Genomic DNA, 24,807 nt, shown 5'->3' on the forward strand with positions numbered 1-24,807 from the left:
ACTAGGCTGTGTAAAAGCAGTAATGTGCAAAGGGCGCTTTTAAAGGCAAATAGCAAATCATGCAATTCAGAAAATCTAACAGCTCCTCTGACAATAACAGAATTTATGCAAACCACACTGCAAAAGTATGATGATTTGTATGAAAACAGAAAAACAGAAGTGAGATAAAATGTAATAGCTATTACTGTTTAATAATATATCCTGATAGTCTCCTTTGTGACAACTTTTGCTTTCAGTGAAAGAATCAAGCACTATCAATATAAAAAGTCAAAAGTTGCAGTTCACCACATTTGAAGAATGTTAATTACTTAAAAACAATTCTCAGTCATTCATTTAAAAAAAAAAAAAAAGAAAAAAAGTTTTTCTTCCAGAAGGCAATTACTACAAAACAAGAGCTTACGACCAGCTGTAAAAATTTACTTAACTGAGAGGAGCTAGCAACAGCATATAATGTGTATTAATAGTATGCTGTCGTTTTCATAAAAATACCAAGCATACTATTAACTCTCCCCTGAAATAGCACTTTGAATAGCATTACAGAATATTTGAAAAAAAAAATCAATCTTTCATTGCATCAACTATGTAATGGAAGGGAACAGAGGAGACGGAGCCAGACTCTTCGTTCAGGTGAGAGGACAAGAAGCCATGGACACACATTGCAATGTGGGAAGTCCTAATCAGGTATCAGGGAAAAAAGTTACCATGAAGGTGGTCAAATATTGGAAAAGGGACCAGACACATTATGGAATCTCTATCCTTGGAGATACTCAAAACTCAGCTAAACAAGGCGCCAAGCAACCTGATCTAATTAAACCTGCTTTGAGCAGTGGGTTATGTTAGACGACCTCCAGAGATCCCTTCCAACCTATTTTGGGATTTTATTTGTGTGCTTTAATAAGAATAGCTAAGACCTCCAAATCCAGACTTCCTTTATAAACTTCACATTAAAACACAACACCTATTTCAACATCTTAGATAAAATACTGAGAACAGCAGAGGCTTCAGAATAGCACTGGCCTCGATTCAATCTAAACTGCCCAAAAATGACACTCAGACCCTTTGAATTGCATGAAAAATGAGAAATAAAATTCATTCTCTAGACACACCATCCAGGTGGCATCATTGCTAAAAGAAAAGTACCTGCAATTACATAAAGTCAAAAAAGCACAGGTGCCTGTTCATGCAGAAATACCTACTTGAAATTTTAATAATGATGTGTAACAGCAGTATTAAATTCAGTGGTTAACTAAAAAAGGGAGGTGTACAGAGGCATTTGTGGGGGGAAATAATAAAAAAGGGAAAAGTTTGCAGTTCAGACACTTGGGCTTTTAACATCGTTAGATAGTTAAAGGAACAATCTGGAGGGGATAAGCCAGGCCAGGAAAGTTTCAGGTAATTTATATTTAGTTCAGTTTTCAAAATAAGCATGCTCATACTTAAGAATTATTACATAATCAACACTACTCTTACTAGTCTTAAGCAATTTCATAAGTAAGGCATACTTTTACCTACCAAAAGAAAATAATGATCCTCGGGTTCCGCCCTTAGATATTTAAAGATTACTTGTTCCATAAAGCGCTCCATCAAGTCCCAGTCTTCAACTATGCCATGGCGGATGGGCCACTGTTGCAGGAAAATATCAAAAGATAAACTGAAATATAAACTTAAAAAGAAAAATCTGTTTGTTTGTTTTTTTAAACTGTAGTAGAAGTACCTGATCTACATCTAAAATCCTTGTGTTATTTTTTTTCCTACCCCAATCCGATACCTGTTTGAAATTCGGATTCTCTTGTGGACCTTGAATAGCAGGGACAGCAACATTGCATTTTACCCAGTACAAAAAAAACAACCAAACAAAAACACCCCCCACGTGTAGGTACTAAGCAAATGAAAGGTTCCCCCAGCTCTGACACAGCTGATAGGGGATGCCTAGGAACAAGAACCAACCTGATTACCTCCCTGCTCTTCCAACTTCTGACTCTGAGTTCACTTCAAAAGAAATGTATATTCACATACTTTTTTGCAAAATCTCACAGGCTCCTGAAGGTTAACAAACTTATATAATAACAAATCCTGTTTTCCAATAAGATACAGTTAACAATAAAGAAGATTAAAGTTATCCAAAAAGTATCCATCAGAAGCTATTTACTGCATAGCTGATGCTTTCTAAAGAGTATTAGAAAATTATTTTAAATATTTCTCTTAATACCTTGGTTGCGTAAGTTGGTTTTTCTATTGCTTCATCCCCAATAAAGAAGTCTAAATCATCAACACCTTTCAAAACCCTCCTTTGTGCTTGATCGACCACTTTTGCTGATTCTTTGATAGCAATACCTTTAATAGAGAACAGATAAACAATATTGTAGATTATATATCCTCCAATTAAAATAGGAAAACAAAGTAATTGTATTCATCCTTTGTTTCAGGCATAAACACAGCAAAGCTAATAAACACAAATAATTTGAATTCCAATCATAAGTAAACATAATTAGGATTTACAAAGTAACACTATACGGACCTAACTACAGGTTTATTTGTTAGATGCTCAATATGCAACCAGGTAGATAAAAATACAAAAAGAATCACTAGGGTAGCATATCCCTATAGATCGCACTTTATTTGGCAACTGGGCTAGTTTTCTGTACATTCAGCAAATGCCTGAAAAGAGTGGTAGAAGTTGTAAAAAGAGCTAGAAAGAAAACATGTTGCCACCACAGAAACTGATGTTTCATTTCACTTGCGCTAGTTTGGTTTCTGGACACTTTATAATGAGATATGGCATAGAGAGAGGGGACCGAAAAGCTACTGAATAAGGAAAAAAAAAAACACAGACAAGAAGGAAGAAGTAGGAGAGGATATGAGACATGCATTACTATTTCAGGAAGGAAATAAAAGGACTTTTTTTAAAGAATAGAAATTTATATGGCTACCTGATGCATCTTTGGATGCTTTAATACAGATTTTCCACAAAGTCTATACATGTTTAATTTCTTCCTTTTAACTCTATTTGTATCTTATTGTTGAGAACAGATTGGAGGAACAAAGAACAAAATTATAAATCTCTCCTTCACTTTAAGAAATAACTGGCAAAGCTCAAGAGCTTGTATCTTGGTAATTTATTCCTTCCAGGATAATTATCCATCATAAATAAAGAAAAAAGTTTATCAGAAAAATACTGGCTAAGGCTAAACATAGGATCCTGGAAACACAAATCAGTAGTTAGGTATCACAGAAACACAGATGTTCCCTTCCCTCATCTTTTGCATCTGCCTGGATCCCAGGTTATCAGAGCTATAGTGCTGGTAATATCTCCTGTATTTTTTCAAACCTTACTAATTACCTTTAAAGCACCATCCATTACACAAATAATAAAATTCACAGGCTTAATTATTCAAAGGTCATGATCTAAAAGATTCCTCAAAGGCAGAATTCTTTTGCTCATTCTCACCTTAAGTGAGAAGTTGTATTCATTTAGAACTAAGATTAACGCTATTAAAATGGCTTTTGCAGCCTCAGGTTAGCTGGGCAGGGGAGCGCACAGCTACCTGATTTCGTAATTTATAGCATACTAGGTTAAAGCACTATTAGTTCATTTAGAATCACCATCCTTCCTTCTTCTCTCCCCACAAGGAGCAACAAGAGATGAGCTGCACAGCCAGAAAAATGTATAAATAGTTAAATATTGTGAAAGATTGAACAGAATAAAACAGAAGAAGTTATTCTGAGCTCTTTAGGAGGAAAACTGAATCATACTGTAACTTCTGTAGCAGCTTACATATTATGAGAGAGGAAGCAAAAGGGCTGGAAGCTGAAAGCAGGGGGAGAAGTAGAAACCAAGTAGAAGTCAATCTTGCCAAGTATTTTTCCAGTCATCATTATGGAGCTTATACATCTTTAGGAAATTTGGCTGCCCGGATGTGTGTTATCTTCAAGAAGTTTCAAGTAAGATACTATCACTTGCCACACTACTCTAGAGGCTTTCAAGTCAAAGTGATTATGTGCTGTTACCAGCTTAAAATAAGATGATGGCTCTAAATATATTGCTGAATTTGAAGCGAGCCTCTTTGGTGCTGTTTTTGAAAGTCAGAAATGAAGAAAAGGAAACAACCTGGATCAAGAACCATATTCTGAAAATACAGACAGGAAAATAAATGTTGCTAAAACAAGAACTAGGTTACGATGGTGTCTGAAGATGGGAAGCAATCCAGCAATATCACAGAATGTTTGGCTTTGGTTTGCTAGACACAAGTATAAAAGGCTTTAGAAGAAAGAGGACACACTTGTATCAAACAAATTTTTGTTCTTAACCACTACTCGGGCCATTTTTTTTATATGTAAGGAAAAGGCCATCTAATATTTAAACTATCGCAGATAATCTGAAATAGATGAAAAATCAGGAAAACGCCTATGTTTTGGAAATAAATTGATTCCTGTTTTAATATAAGCCAGAAAAGGGTTTAAAATAAGTGAATGAAAATCACATAAGATGAATGATCCAAGAGATCTAAAAAGCAGCCAGGAAAGAAAGCAGTGAACATGACAGGGGAAGCGAGACTGTCTCTGGAGAAAATTGGCCTATATATTCTCATTTACTCCATTCTCCAAGCAAGCATTTGTGATTTCTGCAAAAGAGTATTCAGAATTAAAACAAGAACAAAATGTAAGAGGAGTGGGAGATAAAAGTTTGTTAAGAGCAGGAGGGAATAAGATAAGAAACAAGTGAACAACAGAGAAGGAATGCTGCTTGAACCTGTTTAACAGCAAACACTTCTTTTAGAGAATCAGACTGACAAAAATTCAACAGTCATTGTGAAAATAAAAGGAGAAACCACAATATTAATTTGAAGTGTAGATAATATAAAGAAAAATTAAAGACACAGAACTGTTAATGAGAACTCCTTTTTCTGTCATCTTTTACTTTGAAACTAACTACTGCTGTACTCTGTTCTTAATTTCTCTAGTGTGGATTACACTAGTGCTATTTTATTTCATTTGAGGCAGAGGATTAATGTAAATTCATGCAGTTAATGTAACTGTCTGAGCTGGATTACAGTACAGATGATAAAAATGCCTCCTTTCATTAAGTAAGAGCGTTACAGGCACGGACCATTTCAGCTGCAGTAGCATTTAGACTAGAGTGTTGTGTGTGGTTGTTTTTTGGGTTTTGTTTTTTAAATACACCACATTATATCAAATAGCTAAAAAAACAGCTTTAATAGCACACCTGTTGTAAAAATTTCTCTGCTTAATGATCTGACAGGTCATTTCCCAAATTTGTTCAAAGTGTCATTATCACTTTCTTATTATAAAAAGGAGAAAAAGTGTTTTAAAACTAAAGTAAACCAAACCTGAATACGTGGAAAGAAAGTATAAAAATCAGTTATCTGAAACTGAATAAGCCATTTACCTATTTTAGAATTAAACTTGGCTATGAGTATAAAAAGCAATGTAAGTTTTTTTTCAGCTATTCAGTAACTTTTTTTTTTTTTAATCTAACACAGCAAAGCTAGAGTTTTTATGTGAAGCCCAAGACTGCAAAGCATGTATATAAAACAAGCAAAATAAAGAGGCAAACCAAAGTAACTTCACTTGGAAAACCAAATAAAGAACTATATATTAAAAGTCAATACAGAAGAGAGTGAGAGGATTCATTCAGTTGTATAAAAACAAGAGAATGTATTAACTGAACTAGCCCTAGCTTTCCATGCAAATTGCTTTTGAAATACGTTTTCTAGAAAATAACAGAGCCTGACCTATCTAGTTTTACTTTGCAGCTACTATGCTTAATTACTACTATTTATAGCTCTCTTTTCATGTTGTATTTACAAGGAAAATTGGGTGTATTAATTATTCCTTTTTACCAGGATATAATACTTAATTACTTCGGCCCAGATGAACATTGATAAAATGCTAAGCTGTGTAAAAGGTCAAAAGGTGAGGTATTTCTAAAGGAAGTTGGTTGAATTCTACTCCCTAGTCTACAGCTGTATTGCTTTAAGTGGCAGGAACATTTCAGAAAACAGCAAATGAATATATACGCGATTTTAAATGGGGGAAAAATAAATTGAAAAGTTCTATTTGCAAAACTTAGTAGATTAAGTAACAGCTGTAACATTGAAAATATCTGGTAAGTGTAAGATTTTAAGCCCTAAAGATATTAAAACGTCCTTTTTTGTTTTTATACTTACAGTCAACTGAAGTTTTATCTGGTATATCACTTCACAGGGTAAGAAGCTTTTTAAAAAGTAAATATATCCATGCTACTGTATATTAACATGGTCTCAACTTCAAGAAATAAACTTCAAAAATTCCTTATTATTATTTTAGTGAACCTACATTTCTAAAGTCAGCACTTATAGCAAAACAGAACAGAGCTATGCCACCACTCTGTCACAACTCAGAAGACTTTTGAAGTCACTCATTTTTAACTGCTTCTTTTACATAGCAAATTACAGAAACACTCAGTGTAACTTCAGTGCTCACATACAAATAACAAATACTTACATGAAGGAATGATGAACTGTGGTTCAGTATTACCAGCATAACCAAGCTTTGTATACCTATTAAAACAAAAAAAGTTAGTATTTAATACCACAAATAACAAATATCTTACTTTTTTTTTTAATGAATGTATCCCTCTTCCCAAATTAAAAAAATGAATTTCTTCTTTTTATTATTTTTCTCTTTTTTAAGAAGTAACAGCAATGCTTCCCACTACAAAGCAGGTATCATTGCTAATTTCTACTCAAGCAAAATTTTCCTACAGAACACATGAAGCATATAATTCAATTATTCAGTGTTTAGGAGTAAAATTTAGAGTTAGAGCAGATGTTCTTCCCTGCTCAGTAGTTAGCTGTTCTATAGAAACATTTCCACATAGTAAGAGTCAGTGGTAGAAGTGTTTCTATAACTGCTAATTATAGGAAAATAAATTCCCTTGCCTATGGGCTGTCAGCTGGACTTGAGGAAGGACTGATAATGATGATTTCAGAAATATACTTCCTAAGATGTGCTGTCACTTACTGATGGCTGCTAATGAGACTGCAGCAACAGAAATTCTATTTAAGAAATGGAAAATAGTTTAGAAAATATGTTTAATAAGGCTAAAGAGAATAAGAGGAAAAGAACTACACGCCTCCACCAATCAAATTTCCAGAATTTACTATGGATACATATATCACTTTTATTGGGATGAAGTAAGAAAAATGAAGAAATTACCAATGTACTCATGAAAAATGACTACAGAAATCACAGTACTGAAACTATCAAGCCGCTAGAAATGTCGCAGCTCAAACATACAAAATATGTTTTCAGTAAAAGAGTTAATTGGAATAGTCTCTCTTCTTCCACAGAGGATGGAATAGTAAAAGTCATGGTACGGTTAAGAGTTAACAATAGCAAAGACAAATTTTAAAACATATAAACCAAAATGCATACTACATTTTAGAGTTACAGTCCATGTACAGGTTTTTAAACAAACATGAACGTGACAGCGTTCTCATTTTCTTTAAGTAGTCAGATAGTTGTAGTGACTTCATTAACACCATCAGCAAAAGCATAAAACACTGCATTGCACTTCTATAATTTTTAACACTCAAATATAAACCTGGAAAGCTTTAAACAAAACAATGTAGTACTAACTTTAGCAAAAGCCATAAGTCTGTATCAGTAGTACAGCAACATGCCTGGCAACACATGCAGTAACAGGCTGGTTTGTTCTAGGTAGAACAGGCGGGCTGCTGCAGCAGGTTTTGCTGGATGCTAATGATGCAGCAGTTCACAACTCGCTCACTTGCTCACTAATGTCTACACAACTTCGGGTGTTGGCATTAATTGCGTACAATAGCGCTGGGCCAGGAGAAATGCTATCTTCAGTGAAAAGGATGATAACTTTCTCTCTAAATTACAAAGCAATTAGCACAGGACCTCATCTAACGCCACATATGCTTTGCAAGAGGCTGTAAAACCCATCTTGCCTATAGTGCACTGTAACAGTTGAGAGGAACCATGCAAAAAAACTAACTTTTTTTATATTGATGAAAAAGAAAAAGAAAAATTCACAGGCAAAATATGATATACACTGGAAAAGGACTAAAATTCAACACAAGAAAACACCTGGCAAGGAGACCAGCACCATGTACTACATGTGCCTAAAATCAGGACACGCAACTCTGACATTGCAAACTCAGGTCATGAGAAAGACAATTTTACAATTTTTTTCTTAAATATCTAGTTCCTAAAATAAATCTCAAATATGAATTTGACAACTAGATACTTCTATAACCTGTTGCTGCAGAATAAAGCTGTTTAGCATAACTGTATTGTTTTTAGAGGTTTATAATTCCACAACAAAAGTAACTGGAAAAACAGTAACTATAGACTCGCTCTGTCGACCTTCCCATACAAAGCAGGAACTGCAGCACGTATGAGTTTTAGAGCTAGATCTACAGCGGGACTTTGGAACCGGAAGGCCAGCTACGTAAACCTACAATCATGAATCTCTCAACCCTTTTGTTAGGTTTGCCAAGTTCAGTCTAGTTCTAATATTTATAGTTAATCCACATGATTTTTACTACAGCGCCTATTTACATCTTTTACATGACACACCCACTGGAGAGGCTCCAAAAACCAGTCCCTGGACTAACAAGATGAATCCAGATCTCGCTCGTACAGACAAAGGAGAGGATCCAACATGTTGGAGTCTACCATACGTAAAAGTTTAATTAGTCATTCTTGAAAATTAAGCATCTGTATTCCTTATAATCCATTCCACTACATCCTGTGTCTGGCAACAATAATGCACTTTTATTTACTTCCCTCTCCCCTCCCTACCACCAAACACAGTCTTGATTCTCTGAGTCAGGCTTCTGATTTCAGTTTAAAAATACAATTGTCTGCAGGGCTAACACCTGTTCTCCACTTTGCCTGCGTAAAATGAAGTTACACATAAGGTAAGCAACAAGTTTCAAGGTAAGTAATAAGTCTCACTCTCCTTAGGTTGCAAAAAATGGACTTCTGCTTAATGTAACAACTTACACCTTACAACCTGTTCCTGTAAATCTCAGGTAGCTTCAGATAGCACTGCACCTCAATTCTAAAAATCAGAAAATTTAAAAAAAGATCTATTTGAATAGAGTGAGGACTATGCATGCTGTAATGCATTCTGAAAATATTACCAAATAAGTCAGAAGTGCCCTAACAAGCAAAAAAGTAAAAATCATTTGATTATTAAACTCAGTATTTCAAAGAAACAAAAGCTAAACTGTTGCAGGTAACATGCTGCTTAGTTGCTTGTGGTGTGGGAAAGAGTCCAGCATACACACACATATCCAGCAGACTGAAAGAAAAAAAAACACAGTCAAATGAAAGATGCGTTTTAAATAAAAAGGCTGTATTCAGACATAAAATCAGCATATCTAAAAATACTGTGGCTTACTCAGCAAAAAAAAAAAAAAAAAAGAAAAAGAAAAATCACACACAAAACTCTTCTGACTCACAGAAGGAGTAGAAGTCTCATTTTTAGAAGGTAAAGAAAGAAAAATACACATGGATTTTGGTCTCTGAATATTAAAGGATTGTAGCAGCAACTGTCTAAACTAGTCTCCAAAGCAAGGATTCGCATTTCTACTACACCAAAACTTCCTTGCCACATTCTTTCTCCCACATTAGGAATGACAAAACCATTTACCCGTCAGTCAAGGAAATAACCTGGTGTTACCTCCTTCTCAGACCTCTCCCTACAACTCTTAAGTTCCTGCGGCGTAGACAATCTTTTTGTGGTATTTATACAGTGACACGCACTACAGGATTCAGAACAGTATCTAGGGCTGCTAGGCACTATGGTAATATATATAAGAAACAGTAAGCTTGATTTTCATAACTAAACATATATACAGAAACTCTGGAGTTAAAATGAAGTTTAAAAAAAATGAAAAAGGTAAGAAACAGTCTAATACATTAATAAAAAGCTGATACAAATCTTCAGTCCTCCAAAGGCCTAAAAGAAATTTATTTTAAAACCAATAGCTTTTGCAAAGGCAAGGCTTTCTTCAGATTGATCAAGCTATCCAACCACTGCCACATAACGTTAACAATATTTAAATCACTGGGTAAAAAAGTGATACCTTGGGCAAGCTGGATTTTACAAGTATAAAAGACTTCCACAAAGCAGTTCATACATAGCAAAATGTGTCTGACTAATGTATGATTCATAGGGGGAATTAGACACACCCAGTCTTATTCAGAGTAGCAATTAAGTCTCTTCTGTCACCACAGGGAAGAATTCTGATATTAAAGGTATCATATATCATATCAGCTGTACCAATACAGAATCACATTTTGCCAGCAAATGACATCTTTTGCTTGCTACACTGAAAAGTCACAGGAGTGACCTGAACAGAGAAAGGCAGGCACACATTGCTTAATGAGACAAACTTAACTTCACCCACACAGAATTCAGGGCACTTAGCAGAGCAAGGCTGTATACAGATGGGCATAAAATTCAGCTAAGCATAAGATTTCTATTAAGATCTGTAATACAGAACTGATTTACAAAGTCCCAAAGACGAAAAACAGCGTTCAATTTTGGGCATTCTGATTCTGGTTTTCCATTCTGGTTATTTCTCCATGTCCAGCTACTCTAAGGTGTTTCTGTAGCCCCAATAGCTTATTTAAGTAAAAAAGGGGAAAAAAGCCCTAGGGGAAAAAGTGTTTTCTGTTGGATAATCACGACCTTTGAATTTACTTTGCAAGGTAAATTACAATGTATCCAAACCAGTCCACAACATCTTGATAGATCTGAGAGAGACAGACATACGCATGTATGTACGTATGTACGTATGTAAACTAAGTGCTGATATTCCCCTGGGATTTCCCTGCAACTTCTGCAAAAGGCAAATCAGCTCTCAACACTGGTCCATCCACCGGCTTGTGCAGATATAGCGAGGTGACAAACATGAATATGATTTTGGCTAAGACATTCATACCCCAAAGCAAGGTGCTAAGCAAGGTTGCTACTAAGTTAACTCTACTAAACCAATTTTAACTATCAATGAAGTAGTATCTCTACAAAGTCACATCCATCTCAAATCCACACCGTGAAATTAAAAAGTAGTTCTGTACTAATATGCATGAGAAGAGATTTCTGGAAGGATGTCCAAAAGGCTCTTAATGCTTTCAACTGCACTAATGTGATTCCTTATATATGCTCTCTCAGCTAGAATAAATGTTTCTAAAGTGATGACATGAGAGCAATAATAAATTCCCTTGAAGGTTACTTACCAGTCAGACAGACAATTTTAAAGCCAAAAGGAAACAGCATTTATAGCAAGAACTTTTAATGAGAATGTCATTAAAGAACTCAGTCTGCAAACCACAAGCCAGGACCACTGTTCCTTTTCTCCATTTCTTTCCTGTCCACAATAAATGTCATTCTGTATACATTCTCCCAAATTATGCACCCTAATTCAAGCAAAATTGCTATTTTAACAAAAAGGTAAGGAATAGGGGGAAAACCGTTTCTTGGATACTCTGTTTGTTGAGCTGCTTCAAAAAGTACAATAGAAATGGGGTGGCCTGACACCAAACTGTATCCCATCCATTCTGCTGACCATCCCATGCAAAGACACAAGTTAGCCATGCACAAGCAGAAAAGCGCACTGTAGGACAAACATCATCTAATCTTCATTAACTTCTGCAGAGCAAGTCTCCTCAGCTACACCTGATCTGAACTAAGAGCAATTTCATTCAAAACAGTCATTTTTAAATGCACACAGAGAGGAATAAGATGCAACTCCAAGGCTGACCACACAGTAAAGATGCAAAGCAGCTCCAAAAGAAGAAGGGACTTTTCTGGTGGTTGGAAAAAGGAGGTATGAACAACCTGAAACTCTCCGGAAAGAAAGCCAGGACTAGGCTGAAATTTAAACAGCCTCTTTCTTGATTAACTTCAAGATGCATGAAGTTAGAAAAAGAATAAATATACCTGGAAGGATGTTTCTCCAGGGTTTTTGTTGTTGTTCAGAGCCATCATCAAGAGACAACAATTTGATGAACTAATGTCCACCAGCTGAGCCACAGTAATCTTACTGTGCATGTTCTCAGTCAATCTCAAAACACAAGACAGATTCATTAGCTTGCACATACAATGGACTTCCTGATGTATGGTAAACCTTACAGTACACATTTTAGCTTGTGAGTATGAGCCCTAAAGTTCTGCTTCTGTGTGTCCAAGAGGCAGGGTTGGACAGCTTAGTGCTTGTTCACCACATTCATGTCAAGGATTCTCAACCTAAACACACCACTGCAAAGTCCTACACAAAACCCATGCAAGTAGTCATGCTCCAAGCATGTCTAACATTCACTGAGGGGTTTAGGCTTTACACAAGCTTCACCTATAGTTATTCTCAAAAATAAGCTGATCCTGCCTTTTTGCAACAGACAAATATACGAAGCACTTGCTCAGGAGGTAAGAGATCTGTATTCCACATCCTCTTCCATCCAAATGGGTTCAAACCCACATCTCCCATTTCCCACAAGTGTCTCATGCCATTTGCTTACTAACTCTTCTGAGGCAAGTATGTCTGCGCTTCTTTCCTGAAACTGTGTGAAAAAGATGAAGACTCATACTGCCAAAGACAGGATGCAAGATGATTGTCCAGTAATCAGAATGCTCATCTAGAAGAGGAAAGAACAGAGTTTTGATCCCTACTCCAAAGGCTGATCAATTATTTTATTCCATGACCTAAACATACACATACCTTAGAGATGCATGCTACCTACTGCTTCCTGGAAGAGGTTTTGATTTTTTCCAAGAAATGCAGTGCCAATGGGAGTCAAAATTATCACCACATGTTAACAACTGCACACAACAGCATATTGGCTATTTAAAAGAAACAATCCCTGCTATTTTCTGAATGCAATACCTAAGCCCAGCAGTTTGAGGCCTGTGAATCATTATTTGATTGAAATATTTCCCTGTGGTTTAAAGCCATATGCCCACCAACACCAGGAAACTTTAAATGCATCTCGGCATTTCTGCTGTGCTGCCTAGTCAACTCCTACTTACCACGCTAGCCTCTCTGAATCCGATGCCGAGCAGGCTAATGTACTGACCTGCGTTCCATTCCACAGGTAAGGTGCCTCAGTGTCACAGCACAAGTCCCCTTACAGGTCTAACCCAGAGAATATAATTGAGAAAAAGGCTGCACGGGGCCATTTCTTTGGTTCAACAAAGAGCAAAGAGAAACAGAAAAAAGCCTCAATTATGCAAAACAGAACAGTGAATAACATTATAAAGTTTGTTGCCTTTACACGTGAATCGTCTTCATTAGCATGGTCTACAAACTATTTCTGTATTTAAAGCCAATCTAACAACCTCACTCTTCCAAGAACACCACAGAATTAAATTCTCTGTACTTAAACACCAGTGAGGACCATTATATCATCTGCACATGAATCTGATGGTAAAAATAAACCTTGATTATGTAGATCTTCTCCATCATAAACAAGCTTTGCTGCTTAACTAATTTTACAGAGAAATTTACAATCTTTTTAATAAGATCCGAATTAAAGTTCATACACTATACAGAATATCATGATCAGTCTACTAAGGCACTATGTTAGTAAGGTTCTCTGCATGTAACTGGATAGGAAGCATACAAGATAGTGCAGATGCTATAATTTAGTTGACGTGTGTAAGTTCTTTGATGCAGGTGCACATACAACAGCAAAATCCAGTTCTGGCTAAGTTAACCTAGTTCTAGAAGAACTGTAATTAAATAAGCATATTGAACAAGGCACTATAGAAAATTTCAGAAAGGAAGACGATTCTAAGGGGGAAAAACATATATGCTAACATATTCAAAAGAATATGAAATAAATCAAATTGTAAGAACTCCAAGTATTTTGACAGAATGGAAAGGGATTCTACTCTTCAACCCCCACCTACTTGAGGATATTCTGTTCATTCAGTCAAATAAGCTACTATCACTTGAGTAACTGTTAGATGAATAAAACAGATCTCATGCTTGTATATTTTGTCAGAAACAAACAAAATAAAATTAAAAAAAACACACTCTGCTTAAGCAGAAGAGAAATCAGACAACCTCAAAAAAATAATTTGGGTAACAGCTTCAGCAAAGAGGAGTTAATATCCTTTCCTGTATTAACAAGACAAATTCTACGTAGATAGAATTTGTAAGATAGGCATGGTAGTTTTACTGTCTCATGTCTTTTGACAGCATAACTGCTTTAAAAAGAAGTGAAAACTTGTTAAATCTGTATTAGCCCTTAGTCTTCATACATATATTCTCATGTAACCAAAAAGCCTGCATAAACCTTCACATTTTTATTTGCTGCTTTTCTTCTATCATCCTTGAAAACCAGATGAGACTGGAAAGCCCAGGGAACATTTACTTTCCAATTCCCCATGAAGAGAAGTAACGGGAAAATGATGGTGAAAAGGAGTAAAGACATCCTGCCCCTTTAAGAAAGGTTCTGGGCTCTAACACCAGGCAAAAACTGGTTAAGTAGCAGCAGATCATCAGAAGTCCCTGAAGTAAAGGAACTGATTATATGAGGAAAGTGGGACTTGCATAATATATTAGTTTATATCGCTTCTCAAATGTCCTTGAAAAAACATGAGATAGCAAAAGACTGAAGTGGGTCATATCTTTCATATTATTTTATACCTTCAGTAAACATATTTATCTTTTACACATCACTACCTTGCTTTTTTTTTTTTAATAGCAACTGCTTATATCAATTTTTAAAACATTTTTGATCAACAAGTGTTTTACACAGCCAGTAGTAAAAAACAATGACATAGCTCTATAAATGGAAAAAGCACACAAGACTAGAACTTCTCTTAAGACAAAAAATCTTGCTTAGGCGTAGACTAGACACATCAGGGGATGATAAAAGGGGATGTTTCAAAGACACATGGGACCCATAGACACTAGAGAGTTTATAAATCTTGCAGTCTGCAACCTTGGCCTTGGAATCTACTACATTACCGTATATCTGAAACTATTTTCTTAAAACATTTCACCTGAAAAAATAACAATTCACTTGAACAAAAATTTTCACCTTGACAACAAATACTTCATCATATGCTGCAATCATCACAGTAAAGAAAAACCTAAGCAGAATGAAGTGGTATGCAATTTGATATCTGAGCTCAAAATCAGCTCAAAAAGAGAAATGCTTCTAAAAACATTGCTTTCCTAAAAAAGTAAAAAAAAAAAAAAAGCTTTTAAAAAAAAGGTTAACTTACCTTTAAAAGTATCTGTATTTGATCAAAGATTATTTATCCAGTTCTGTTTTTTTTATTATATCTACAACTCAAAGCATAGACATGATAGTAATGCTTGCTAGTAAAATTTAGCTAAAATGAGTAATTAAATCAGATACAACATGGCTGCAAATAACCAGAGTAAAACTCTCCAGGTATGGGACTAACGAGAATATATAGGCAGTAGTGGCATATACTACAGAATATTCAGAATAAAGTAAAATGAACTGAAATAAAATTTCCTGGGTGACAGTTTTTACACCAGTTGGGAGAACACAGGAAGCTACCAATTTTTATAGCACATAGATGGAATAGAAGAGCATCTACCTTCAAATTTGCTCTGATTTATGTTCACTTACATCAAAGATTAAAAGTAGTAATTGCACTGATAACTTAACCCTGGAAAATAAGTTCTCCTCTCCTAAAAGTGAAGAGGAATATAATATGCTATGTATTATCAAAAGAACTTAGTTTACAAATGAGTCATTATGAAAAATACATCTGGAAATGCCCCATATTTAAATGTAATAGTACGGTACACTAACAATATCCAAGTTCATGCATTATGATGATACCAACACCTTAACCTGTAATCAGTCAATTTTACTCATATTTGTGAAATCCACTTCAGGTATTTAATGATGAATTGTACTTGAACACAAAAAATAAAGATACCTTTGCTTTGAATACATCTTTCTCAAAGTAAGAGAAGCAAATGGCTTTGGACAGTATCTTTGTGTAATGAAAGCAGTTTGTGTTGGCAAAAGCAGAATGCTCTCTTTTTACTTACTACTTCCTTTGAGACCTTTATACTAATTCATTTTAACAAGTGTCTTAACAGTGCCCCTGTGTTACACCACACCCACACAATACTAAGCTATACTTCCAGTTTTTACAATAAATTCACATTTTATTTTTATGCAAGTTTTCTGAGCATTTTTGCAGTCTAACTACTCCATGTGATATTTCCAAATAATAAGGAAACAATGCTCCACAAGTTTGAATCATCCTAACTAATTCTTTATATTGTAAGTTGTTATAAGGGAGAGATTAATTGGGCAACTTTCTGCATGGATTTGCCCAAAATAAACTGAACACTGTTCAGACATTTATCAGAAAGAAAAAAAATCCTAAGAGAATAGATTAGCAGTACATAATTTTCTATAGCTGAAACAAGGAGGGTTTAGCTGAACCAAAAAATACAACCAAGTATCCAAGTACACAAAATCTCACACTTGAAAATCCTTATTACCAGCTCCTCACAACAGTGGGCCTATGGATATGAATTGGGTAAAAGCTTTGAGTCACATGACGCAGAAAGAGGCATAGCTTATTTAATTGTAGGTTAAGGTTAGCCTGATTGAACTTGAGGTTTTTCCAAACAAATGCAATAGTGTCTAAAAGTGTAAAGAGATACTCCACATAAAAAATGATATATATACACACAAAAAAAAAGATGATCATTTGTGCTTGCTATTTATACTCTTTTCACACCTGAGAGCTCCAGCCATCAATCAGTGGCTACTATGCTACAGCAACAGACCCCCTCGCCCCAACCACCCCATTACAACCTAAGCAGAGGGCAAGATGAAACCAAATACACAGACGATGAATCAGGAGACAAGGAATCAACAGCAAGCACAACAGAAAACTCTTTTGGCACACCTCCAGCCCAACCAGTACACCAATTGACAGTTTAGCATTTCAATAGGTAACCAAATGTTTTCTATCAAGAATGGGCTTGCATTAAAATATCAGTTTACATATTTACCATGTTACGCCACACTTCTAATAAAAAAGAGCTTCAAATTAGAATCAGTTGTCATGTAGAAAAAAAATGTCCTATTAGACTGTGGACAGAAACATATCACTGAATTTTGTTCAATAAAAAAAGCAGGTCTCATTTAACAAAATCACACAGGTTCTGAAGTCTGACAGTAAATATACAAGGAGTCAGATTGTGAAAGTTCTTGCAGATGATAAACAGCACAATAAATCTGAGGCAAGTCATGACAAATGAAATGCTAATATCCCCTGAAAAATGGATAAATAAGAAATACTGCATAAACTAGAGAATTAAAATTTGGATTCATTCATTGATAGCAGAGTATAATCAAAATAGAATTTCAACAGACATCATCCTGTCTGCATCTTGCTCTCTACAGACTGATCATGCCAAAACACACCCTGTGCACAGCTGCAAACACCCACAGTGACCTCAAGGGAATAATAAAGAGAAAAAGGAAGACCCAGAAAAAAAGGATAACTACATTAAACTAGAGTTTTTCAGTGTCTAGTCTTAAAAATGCAAACTCCTGCTTAGACCAAAAAGGAAAAATTGAACGATGTTCTACCAAACAGAAAGTCGGTGGCTGGAATGATGGTTTTTTTCAATTTTGGATATAATCCTCTTGACAACTGATTTTTTAATTTTCAAAAACAACAAAAATGAAGGCAATATATAAAGTACTAACACTCTGAAAGGACACGTTTCATCTGATCGGTAAAACAATCCTGACGTGGACACTTACAAGTTTGCACTCAAAGTAGTATTTTTAAGCATCTACCTATAGATAATTTTGTTAGATCTGCACAACAAAATATTTGTATTGGTTCAGTGATCAAAACATACAAAAAAATGAAAATGTTTAAGCAAACTCAAAAGTTATTTTTTCCACTGAGAACAGAACTCAAGAATTTAACTGGGGAGAAACCAAAATGCATTTTTAGTTTTTTTTACCTTTGAATTAAACATTTTCTCCTTAAAGTCTTCAAATAAAGAATGTTTTTTAAAAAATGAATTAAAAGAAGTTGTTTGAAACTGTCAAAACAAAGCCTCTTAGGATTTCCTAAAGAAAGTCTAAAATGAGGAAACTGAATGTTCAAACATTTCTAATGCTGGCGCTTCCTGTCAAAATTCAGCTTGAACTCATAAATTATTATGGTATTACCTTCACTCTTCCATCTTGCGTAACAAGCTCACCAACAATTTTTTTTTTTTTTTTTGCCTACTTCCAATTCTCAGACTCCCTGACTTTGTTTTAACATATAGACTTGGCAAATGGTCATATCAAATCCTCATGGTAGATTCTAAAGAACACGATTTTCGGTTAAGAATTCCAAGATCTTTACAATTCTGATGGAAGGGGAGAAATATGTAAGTTACAGAATCATTTTTATAAATATATATCCACTTGACACTCCCGAATACCCATCTCATGGGTAAAGTGCATGAATTAAATGACCAATCATGAAGTTTCTTATATGCGCCTATAAAATAATATACTGGATGGATCCTCAGGAACTAATACAATACTTCTGAATTCCTAGAAGCTATATTTCCAACTAATTCAGGTGACCAAATGTGCATCACGTTCATGCATTCAGCATACTTTCTGGGTAGAACATTCATGCCAGGTACTAATAATAAGCAACCAAGAAACAAGATGCAAACATGCATTATATCACCCCCACACACAACCATATCCTCCCCTCAAACATTTAATCACTCCCAGGGCCGTATTCTATTCTCAGTTATTGTTCAAGCTTCCCATGCGTGCCTGAGTAGGAGCTCTGCTGTACATAAAAGGTGGTTCATTCATCATTAACTTTAAAGACTCAACCCATGGATGCAAGTGTTTTTGCCCCCTACTCAGAAGGGCCTTAAAAAAAAAAAAAAGATAGAAAAGAAAAGAAAGAAAAAAAAACAACCATAAGTGGGAAGCAGGGGAAAAGAAAAGCAGAAACAGAAGGACAGGAAGGTGGCATAGATCCTGGATGGCTTCTGACATGCATGAGAATAAGATGTTAACTGATTCCGATAGCATCGTGTTGTAGGCTCTGTGCATTTATAGTGTTACAATCCGGCTATGATGTATTAGAATCATTTAAGAGACACCTATAGGTCATCATGGGTCCTCAGAATTTATTTTCAATTATTAAAGAATTTATTATTTTTTCTTTTTAACCAAACTCCAAATCTAGCAAAACCCCTTTTTTCATTTTAAGGATGAATTATTTCCTCATCCCTCCCCAATCATTTCAGTTATTGGCAAGCAAAAGATATTTTTAAAATCCTGGAAGAGTATTTTTTCCATATTCCATTAAGGAATGACCTAGGAGATTTTTGTTCATGTTTTCCATAATGAAAAATTACTTCTGGGATGACACAAATATAGAAGACTCAGCCCAAAAGAGAATGTTTTCATGAAGACTAGAATCCATTAATAGAAGTCATAACAAAAAGTCTGATTGACATATTAACTGCTAAACACCACAGTGCTGAAATGGTTTGAAATCTGGTGGGAATAATTCCATGTTTGGGAAATTAGGAAAAAAAAAAAACATTTAATCATTTCAGATGCAGTGTAAGATAAATTAAAAAAATATACGTTAAAGAGGTAAGATTAGAACTACAGAAGTTGCAGAGCGCACAAAATATAGGCTGTTACTTCCCCTTACCTTGTTTTTATAACACTGGATTTCTCATCTCGTGCATCTTTGCTGTCTAATGAAGATTATTAGCCTTTCATGGATTTTATACCCATTTACACTACCAGGTCAAAACCCAAAAGAGAAACAGAACAATATAATCCTGTAATAACTTTTCACACCAAAAGATACTCAACCTATAAATACTTTGCTCTACTTAAAAGCATGAAAGTATTCAGATGTTGCATAAAGATCAAGCAGAAAGTAAGATGAGTTGAGGAGCTCCCAAATGCAACCTTTGCTCTGCTGCACACAGAACTTCAGCACTCAGAGTGCAGAGCTGGACAGAACTTCAGCATCCCTGAGGTTTAATATTTTGAAACTTATCTTTACTTCATTTATAGCAAACCTGGTTACAGAAACTGAACCGTCAGGAAAGTCTCAGTGATATGATTAGTTCTGAAGAATACTTTGCAACTTCATGTCAAGAAAGCTTGGAAATCCTGAGCAGCCTTAACCTCCCAGGCTCTCAGCTCAGAGGGAATCTGGACATCTTCAAAGCCTTGGGCTGCCATTAGGTTCCTGTGGGCCTTTATGCTCCCATCATGAACAGAAAAGTTTTCTCAAGTCAATTCCAAAACCTTGAATTCTTCCCTATTAGTCAGGGAGGGGAAAAAACAAACAACAAAAAAACAAGAAAAACAATAAACTTACCCAGGTTACAAAAATGGAAGTGAAAAAGGAACTTAACTTGGCATGTAAGAGGAGATACTAGAAAAAGCAACAAGAGAGACCAAAAACTTTTTGACACAACCATTTTATTCAACAGAAGGTTGATCAAAATATTTGACCCTACTGACAAAATCTGGTGTACATTAGAAAAGTCACTGACAACACTCTAGTATCAATAGGTAAAGGATCCAGCTGATATCCACAGAAAAACAGCACACAAGCCTATAGAAATTGCAACACTCAGGTACAGAAAATACAAATACATTGCTTTGAAACATTTTCATTGTTAAAATTAAGTTCTTAATTTGTAACTGCAGTAGCTTAGGAATACACAGTCACTCGCTTCAGCTCAACTGAAGAGCCATTAATTTGAACACATTGATTATCTGCCATCCCAAATAAGCTAATTCAGTGTTGTACCAAGTTTATCCTAAGAAAAAAAATGCATTCACAACCATTCCAGAAAGACTCAGCTACAACGTAGCTGTCAAGCTAATCAAGCTAAATTTTGAGGTGTAGGAAGAGGGCCATCCTACGTTCATCTATAGAATAGACAAAAAGAACTATTCAAGTACCTAAAAGGCACAGCGTAAAGGACTGCAGCCTATTAAGGCTAACAAATGAGTAAGAGGCTTTTTTTTATTTAGTGTGCTATACATACACTTAATGGAAATAATTCCATGTTACTTTTCTTTTTCTGTATTTTGGTTTTAAAGTATATGCAATCCTTAAATACTCGATGGTTTGAAGTAAGTATCTCTCACAGTGTATATACTAAATCAGTGAGCACCATAAAAAATAGCACAAAGTTACTATTGCAGACTTCTATTTTGAGGGCAGACAGTGTCTCAATTTTGTGGGGAGAAGGGAAAGAAAGGGTAGGAGAGCACAACAGCAGAGTGAAATCAAATTAAATATTAACATTGATGCTGTTAAATAAATTCCCCAAAGAAGCAGCAGGACACAAAATTAATTGAACAACATTATCAATTATAGAAAGAAATAATCCCACTTCTAACAAGTGTATTCCACTAACTAAACTCTTCAGATTTTTCATTTCTATGTCTATAGCTTTATTATGTAATTAAGAGGAAGTTACGTCAAAAACAAATAGTCCTATTTTTTTTTTAATTACAATTAAATATTTAAGTTCTTTTTGGAGTACCCAATACCTTACATTCTAGATACCCGCTTTGGTTAAGCAAAGAACAAACAAGAATTTTTCAAGAATGCAGATTTCAGAATAACAAATGTCACACTGGAGGAATCTTTGCTGTGCCCATAATCTGATTGCCATGTCACTGACGTTGCCCATTTTCCAACTCCAGCTGTATTACATTGAACTGGACAATCCCTAAAACATTTTACTAACCTGTTGTTAAAACCTCAACTAGGAAGTATTACACTGCCCTAGCCTTTTCGAGTGCTTTGTTACCCTTATACTTTGAAAGTTCTTAAAATTTGTCTAATCTGGTTAAGGGCAGACTGACGCTTAAAAGCGTAACTAGGCCATCTGCCACTTTTCTCATTCATCTCTTTCCCCTCAATTTCAGCTGGCAAAAAAAACACATTAAAAAAAAAAGTCAGATCAACAAACTGGATCAACTCAACCTGTGGATACATGCGCAAGAGGCGTAGGAAGACACCCTTCTTATCTCTCCTACATCCTCCCTTTTGCTGATTAAGATAATTAATCCTCCATGGACAACATATTGAAAATTCTCCCTCTAAAAAATTATACTTATCGGAAAACTTGTGCACTTTTCTAGTTTTGCCTATTCTAAACAACCTTTCCTTACTGATTTTCTAAACCTCTAGCTTTCTTCTCCTGTCTTCAGAGGCTACCTCCAATTTGTCTGCTTTCTTAAATTTTGGTACACAGAACAGTACTCTAGCTGAGGCCTCAACAGATCTGCCCAGAGCACAGGAGTTATATAAACTATATGTAGTGTTCTTGCTCATACACACAAAATCAGATTTAAGGGGTGAAGGGGGGAGAGGCTGCTCTCAAAAAAAAAAGAAACACCACACCACCCAGCTACGAACGCAATTACACTATCACCTTCCACCACACTGCTGCTTAGCTGTTCCCTAGGTGTCCTTGAGTATTAGATTTTTTCCTTTGTAAATTCATCACATTAAGACTTTGTTTACCGGGGGGGATGATTTCAATGAATTCCAACAATCCCAATTCTCTATATTGTTTCCAACACTAAAAATTCTGTCCCCAATTTTGTGAACCAAAACTTAAGGAAAGAAGAACCCTCAGACTACCAAGTGCATCAGAAAGGAAAGCCTAGAGAACAGAAGAGTTGGGATTCTTTCCAAAAGAAACACAGACTCACAATAAAACAGTATCTTAGAGAGATCTGTGAAGACTGAAGAAAACAGAAGGAAGAAGATTTGGTCAGCATCGCATGGAAGAACACTACAGCATATGCCCTTGGGCACCAAAATTGATTAATGGAACACTCATATACTAATCTTCTTCAGGAACATTTATTTTAACACAAAGGTCCCTTGGTAGACCTCTCACATTAAAAAGACAAAGTGGTTTCATATCCAGCTATATTCCACTATGTTGTTTCTGCCTGGCATCACTGAAAGCGCTGAGCGAGCTACAGCCGTGGTCAGAATCTATACTTTGCAAATCTATAAAGACATAATCACCAGCTTTACTGGGACTACCTACAATGCACAAACTTCTAGGATGGGAGAAAGCTTCTTGTGCATGCAGCAGAGTGCATTTCAAATTTCAAGTAATTTTTTTTTTTTTTTAAGGAATGTAAACAGCACATATACACATCATGTTATACTCAGGTATGCTTCTGTTTCACTCAGTTACACACGCACACTCCTACTGCGCTAACTTCCCCTTCGTTCCACCAAATACAAAGTTTTAGTTCTTGCTGTAACTACAGGTATGAAATTTTCACAGAACTATTAAGCATACAGCCATTATAGATGCAAATATACCTGCTCATTTGAAAAAAGACCAACTTATTAATGTCCTAGACCAAGTGGACTCTTTTGGAGGGAAGACAAGCACGGCCTTTCAACTAACAAACGCCTGGATTCCAAAAGAACGGGCTCTCTCCAAAGTCATCTACGAATATTATAAATAACCGTATCTATTCTGCATTCACTGAGAAACTTCTTCGATTATTTTTAGCAAGACCAATGAGAAGTGAAACAAAAAGAGAAGTTCAAGAGTTAGGACATTAACTGTGCTAGCTCAAGACAGAGAACTTCGAAATATATCAGTCCTGTCCTTTCCAACAAAAACCCGATACAGAATATTCAAGATAAAATATTCCATCCTTAAAACCGTACTGCAGACAGTAGGTCATGGAGAGGTTTTCACTTCCTCGGTGCGTTTCTGTAAGCGGTACAACGTAGCCCTTCCAGGTTGGCTTCCTGCAGACACCTAAGGGTTTGCTACCCAAGTCCCCAAAGGGCTATGAAAGCCATGCAGCAACAAAAAAAAGGATTCCAAATCCCAACGGCCTTCTACCGAAACACATTTTATGCTATATATCACCGGGACTTCATTCTCCTCATCACCTGGTAGCCGCTAAACACAAAAAAACGGTTTGTAAAAAGGATTTGGTTCAGGTTTGACACCGAAAACTGCCTTATAAGGTATAAAAGCCTGAAAGCAGGAAGAGGCTTTGACAAAACTAAGGAAGTTCCTCTGCGCTTGCTCACTAGAGGGGGAGGGTTTTTTTCTCTTTTTTCTTCCTCTACAGAGAGGGAGAGAAGTAACACCGAATAAATGACACTACCCGCACGTTAACGGTCGCCCCGAGCAGCACGGCATTGAGCGGTGCCTGCCCGAAGGGCGCCGCGCTCTGCCCCGCCGGCACCCCGGAGCCGGCAGGAGGTCACGCCGCTCGCCGGCTACCCGGCCCGGCTCCCGCGCCGAGGTCCGCCGCGGCCCTCCGCGGGCACCGGGCGCGCAGCGCGGGCCCGCGCCTCGCGGCCGCAGGGCCCCCCCTCCCCGCTCCGGCTGCCCGGCCGCCGCCGCCATCTGCGGGGAACACGCCCAGCCCCTCCCCCCTCCCCGCGCGCCGGTACCGAGCTGTCAACGGCCGCCGCGCTCACCCCGTGCCGCAGTCCACCACGCAGGCTGGAAGCCGCCCTGCCATGCTGCTCGCGTAGCGGCGGTGCTGGGGAACGGCGGGCAGCCCCTGGGCTCGCTGCGGCGGCTCGGCTCCGCTCTGCTCTGCTCCGCGGGAGTGAGGGCACTTCCGCAAGCCGGGCTGCTCCCTCCCCCGCTCCCTCCGCTCGCACGCACGCACGCACGCACGGCCCGGCGAGCCCAAGATGGCTGACCCGTCCCTCCCTGCGCG

The 24,807-nt window shown here is 36.6% G+C and overlaps 1 protein-coding gene across 1 annotated transcript in view; it reads right to left on the reverse strand.

Annotated features, from left to right (window-relative positions):
* ACTR3 (actin related protein 3) overlaps window positions 1–24,768 on the reverse strand; it is a 35,017-nt gene extending 10,249 nt beyond the window's left edge. Inside the window, exons 1-4 of the mRNA XM_067299349.1 lie at window positions 24,560–24,768; window positions 6,505–6,560; window positions 2,210–2,334; window positions 1,513–1,623 (exon numbers count right to left, since the gene is read on the reverse strand). Coding sequence (XP_067155450.1) covers window positions 1,513–1,623; window positions 2,210–2,334; window positions 6,505–6,560; window positions 24,560–24,603 — 336 coding nt within the window. The 5' untranslated portion in view covers window positions 24,604–24,768. The remainder of the gene's footprint in view (window positions 1–1,512; window positions 1,624–2,209; window positions 2,335–6,504; window positions 6,561–24,559) is intronic.
* Window positions 24,769–24,807: the final 39 nt, after the last annotated feature.

The sequence above is a fragment of the Apteryx mantelli genome, chromosome 6 (genome assembly GCF_036417845.1).
Source record: "Apteryx mantelli isolate bAptMan1 chromosome 6, bAptMan1.hap1, whole genome shotgun sequence".
NCBI lineage: Eukaryota > Metazoa > Chordata > Aves > Apterygiformes > Apterygidae > Apteryx > Apteryx mantelli.